We start from the raw sequence: 5,280 nt of genomic DNA, 5'->3' as shown, positions 1-5,280 counted from the left end.
TATAAGTTTTGGTTTTAGGGTTGCACAATAAAAATCATATCTAACATCGTAAGCTCACGTCTAAACCTAGCTTCGTTCTGATATTAGATGTGAGACCCCTATCCCTTTATCTATGGCAGTGGAATCACACTAAGGGTGGAGTGGTTCACTTGAGGCCTCATATCACAATATCCTAACGCTTGGCTATTCTGTTAGACTAGAACAATCCTTATGCAAGGAAAAGTGAATGATTCCTCCAAGTGTTCTGTTAGACTAGAATAATCTTTATGCAAGGAAAAGTGAATGATTCCTCCAAGTGTTTTCCCTTCATAATTCTCACAAGCAAGTCACATCGAGCGGCTCCGCAAGGCTTAACAAGATGCCTTGACTCCTTGATTATGAAGATAATTCTTATATCTTTATCCATGAGTGTCATACTAAACTACTCATCCCAAATTTCCTCATCTCTAAACACAAGTTTCCCTATCGTCCCCTTTCTAATGTTTAATGAATCTTTTTTCTACTTAAACCAAATCCATAGCCTCAGCCTGCCCCATCTAATCCCATGGGTACCCTCCATTAGATCTATGGAACCGATGTGAACTTACACACCCATAATTGAAATTGCCAATTTATTCACTCACAGCACACCACTTAAGATAAGTTCACACACGCACTTCTTTGAAAACAGCCCTTTCATATAAAAGAAAAATATACATCATACAGTTCTTTCCAGAACATGCATATATCATTTTTCCACATCACAGAACTATATGCATATATTATTTTTCCATATCACAGAGAACTACATGCATATATCATTTTTCCATATCACAAAGAACTACGTGACATTGAGGATGATGAAGATACTAAAGTACCTGACGAAGATGATAGTTAAGACTTGCATGTTCTTCTTCCCATTGAAGCGTATGAGACTTCACGCGACGAGAACAAAGAATTTAAGGTAGAGTGATTACATGCATTATTCATTATCACGTGCATCAGTGTTCTAAGGTACCATGTAGATATACTATTACATGTAGGATAGGCAAATCACTTTTTGATGGTTCTTGAGCATGTTGTGAGCCCTAGTCTAGGGATGTTTCACCAAGCGCCATCGAGGTCTAAGGTCTATGTAACTCTCTTTATAAGTTGTATTCTGTTGAGCAGGTCATCTACCGAGCACTTATAGTGACTATTTAGTCGGTTGTCTGGAGAAGCCCTCTTTTGGGTCAGGTCCTTGCCCAGGTCTTGGGCAAATGTGTAACACATCAATGTCACATCATCATTGTAAATCTCCTCGCACCATGACCGTGATCCTTAGACAAGGATGTCATGCATCAATGAGCCCGAGCACTCGTGGACCACTATGATGACCAGAGGAGTCCTCATGTCTCACATACACCTGGTCTCAAATTAGTAACTACCCTTTGCCCAAACTTCACGTGATGGTATGCTCTAACCAATCAAAATCAACCGGTTTTATAACCAATATTTTTAATTGCAGTTTTTTCAATGAAAAATGCATTAAAGGATGCTGTTTCTTTACTACTGCACCAAAACGCTGCAGAGCAGTCGGGTGTTAGGTTATGGCGCCTCTCCTGTATCTGCTGCTCTTTTTTGCCAAACAAGCAGTGGTGCAGGCCTCTCCAACAGCATCCCCATGGCCACAGCAGTTCCACTCGCTGCTCTACGTGAACTCGAGCGCGGGCACGCTGCAGGCCATCCATCTCTGGTACGATTGGCCCAACGGCCGCAACTTCAACATCATCCACAACCAGCTCAAGAACGTCCTCCACGACTTGGAGTGGACCAATGGGACCTCCTTCTTCTACGACCTGGACGCCCAAACCTGTACGTCCGCGCACGTCGATGTGGGCATCCTGCGTCCCGAGTGGATGGACAACGCCACCTACCTCGGCCAGCAGGACGTCGATGGGTTCACCTGCGATGTTTGGAGCAAGGTCGACTTCATCGTCTACTACGAAGATGTTGAAACAAACAGGCCTGTGCATTGGATCTTCTACACTGGTAAGCATAAACCCTTCATTCCATTCCTTGTGCTATGTTTGTCTTTGGTACATATCCCACTAACCTCGATTTCCGAGCAGCATGCTTCCTCCAACCCCAGTTCAACATACCTTAGCCTAGCCCTAGCTGAAGAGATGCCCTAACTCAACCCCTAATTTATCCCTAATCGAAGAGGTTCATGCTTCCTAACCCTAATTTAACATTGGGTTGAAGAGCCTCATGTTGACACAAACCCTACTGAAGGCAATTGTCGGTGTCGCAGGTATGTCTATCCATGTCATGACCTTTGAAGTGGGTGCTGTTCTTGAAGACAGTCATTGGCAGGCGCCTGCGTATTGCTTTGATGGGGAAAACAGTGGACATGCTACAAAGCCCTTGACTGCCACTGGCATAGAAAAGGATCCTTTAAGGAGATGGCTAAACAGCTTAGAAGCTGCTCTTGGAACCTCCTCTTCTGTTGTGTAAGCCAACAACGCACAGTACAAGTTAGTGCTGGTGTATAATCCTCATGTATGATGTAAATATTACTGGAATAGTATATAAGCTATGGCTTATGTCTTCATTAGGGTTCAGGACAAGGTCAGATCATACCTTAATAAATATATGATTGCCTTTATTGTTTATGTCTCTGCTGTAACAAGGCTGGAAATTCTTGGGAAATTCTCATCTGCATTTCACCTTCTTAGTACTTTAGATTTTACTGTGTTCTTGCTCACAAGCCCAACACTTGAAAGCTTCCTGATGAGTGGCCTTGGCCTCAATAAAAGCTTTTACTTTTGTGTGTGCGTGCACGTTCTCTTAATTGCTAGTCTTTATCATGGCTGAGTCTGATTTTCAACTTCGGAGAAGTGATACATTCAGTTCAATGGTTGATCTTTGAAGATTTGTCTACTATGGTGACATATCTTTATGCATGAACCTGCATCTACTCTTGGGTGCTGATGAGTTGGGATGTCGTAGCACAAAGCCTATGCTATACATGATGAGATAGGCACATAGTCTGTGCATCGGTATATCTTCCTGTCAATTAGCGGACATGGTAAATTTGTTTGACATCCTCAAAGTTTCAGCCAGTTGGTTTATTCTAATTCTTTCTATCCAAATTTGTCTCTTCACCTGGAGAGAATTGATGGAGAGTCAGTTTGATGGCTTATCTATGTAGATTTGTCTGCTACGGTGCATATCCTTTTTGAATCAATCTGTACCTGCTCTTGCGTGCCCATAATGTGAGTGGGGATGTCATAGCACTAGTCTATGCTATGCATGATGGAGTGGATGATTTAAAACTTTATTAGTATACTCGCATGATTACATTGTAAAGTAAGGAATCATCCTGAACTTTCCAGATGGATTGCACAGGGGCTAGGAGAGGGTGAGCTTTCAGACCTTTTCTGTGTCCTGACACAGCTGCTCTAAAGAATGGTCTTCGGACATTTTTGCTCGAGCCATAGCTCTTGCATTGTATTCAAAAGTTTTTCCACGTGAGTTTCTATTGAAATTCTCATAAGAAATTCAGTGATGAAATATGAAAGCTCAAGGTATAAAGCAAGACACAAAGCTCTCCAATCTATACCAATCCCCCCTCACACGTTCCATTGGCGTGAAAATGTGAATTTCCAGCCGTGAGAAATCCAGTTCACCTTGAATCTGGAACAAGGGTCGAGATTCTCAGGTGCGTGAAAATCATGGGTTCTCACACCATGAAAATCCTTGCTCACGTGAAAATCAAAGGGAGTAGTTGCTTCCACAAAGCATTAAAACAATCAAGGCTTTAAATTGAAATACAGATACTCATGGATGTGAAAATCTCAACTCAAGTTGGAATCTCATCCATGTGAATCTTTGTGAAAGTCTTGGCTACGACTAGGAATCAGGAACGATCCAGCTTTGTATAAACGGCGAGCCACTAGAGCCGCACACTAGACTCTCCAACTCCCACACAAAGCAGTTTAGTCTCTATGATCAAAGATTTCATCACAAGTGATCCCTTAGAGCATTACCAAGCCTTGGTTGGCCAGTGAAGCCCACCTTGCAAGAGTGTCGAAAATAGCCCGTAGAACGACCCTAGATCAACTCATCGCAGGCCTAGACCAACTTGCATCAGCATTAGAGGATGGGAGTTCAAAACCGTCCGTGGAGGGAGTCATTTTCCCCTTAACCACAATCGACATAGCAACCATAGCTGCATCCTCATCGGGAGCCTTTGGCTCCACTAGCTCAAAAGCTTCTGGCCTGGGATCCATAGTTACCAGGGGACGGGGACGGCTAAAGGTAGGGAACGGGGACGGGGGGTGGGGACGGCACTCAAAATTGTTAATTTTAGAGGAGTAAAGAATCAAGATTAATCAATCAATAACAACAAGCTTTCTAACTCCAAAAGTTATGAATCATGATACACATTACATTTAAAATTAAATTACGCTACGAGGTGCAAGAGTCAAGAGTCAAGACTTGCAAAGTCGGAAAAGAAAGACTTTAAAGTTGATAACATTAAATAGATATACTCAAAAGATGTTGGGGCCTAGGCGATACAAAATATAAGTCACTCGCTCTCATACTCTGCGCTCCCAATAAGAGAGGTGCTAGCCTCATGATCATGAGTGTGTGAAGTGTGGATGGGGGTTGTGTCATCCGATGAAGGCTCATGATGAGAACCATCTGTCCCACCCTCCTGTGCAATAGTTGTAGCTGCCTCCTCTTGTTCCATCTCCCACTGTGTAAAAGTATCGGCATTGCATCTTGCACTCTTGCCAAGCATGCTCAAGTTTGCGCTAATGAAGACAAGATCATTAGCTCTTTCCACCCCAAGCCGATTTCTTTTCTTTGATGAAATTTGACTGTAGGAGGACCATAATTGCTCTAGGCAAGAAGAGCTAACGGACTGGCTCAAGATCCGGATCGCCAACTGTTGTAGCTCTGGTTCATCTGATCCGAAGTCCTCCCACCATAATGCTGCACCAACCTTGAATCTGTCCTGCTGCGCATTTGCACATCCATATGAGCCTTGAAATGCCCTGTAATCTGAAACCGATCCCGTCAAGTGGGAAAGACTCTGTTGGATACCCACACACTTAATAGCACAACTTTAAAACCACAAATATGAAATGGACAACTTAAAACAACTTGAAATTTAAATGAAATGAAATGGAAAGATGGACACCAGCACTGGGGCCGGAACGGGCCGACCCCCCCCTCAATATATGATATATTTATTGGGAGTATTTAATAAATACAATGCTCCATGGGTTCCAAGAACCAGATGATGTCCAT

The 5,280-nt window shown here is 42.9% G+C and overlaps 1 protein-coding gene across 1 annotated transcript; it reads left to right on the top strand.

Moving 5' to 3' along the window:
- The first annotated feature begins 1,507 nt into the window (after nt 1-1,507).
- On the top strand, nt 1,508-2,624 carry LOC147617418 (uncharacterized protein At4g14100-like). The gene is made up of 2 exons (XM_086775670.1): nt 1,508-2,010; nt 2,273-2,624. The coding sequence occupies exons 1-2, from the start codon at nt 1,569-1,571 to the stop codon at nt 2,473-2,475; spliced, it is 645 nt and encodes a 214-aa protein (XP_086631796.1). The 5' UTR covers nt 1,508-1,568; the 3' UTR covers nt 2,476-2,624.
- Nucleotides 2,625-5,280: the final 2,656 nt, after the last annotated feature.

Source organism: Cibotium barometz, chromosome 36 (assembly GCF_041138505.1).
Source record: "Cibotium barometz isolate CiBa-2024 chromosome 36, ASM4113850v1, whole genome shotgun sequence".
Classification (NCBI taxonomy): Eukaryota; Viridiplantae; Streptophyta; class Polypodiopsida; order Cyatheales; family Cibotiaceae; genus Cibotium; species Cibotium barometz.
Note: the sequence above shows the minus strand (reverse complement) of the source record. Positions and strands in the feature narration are given on the sequence as shown.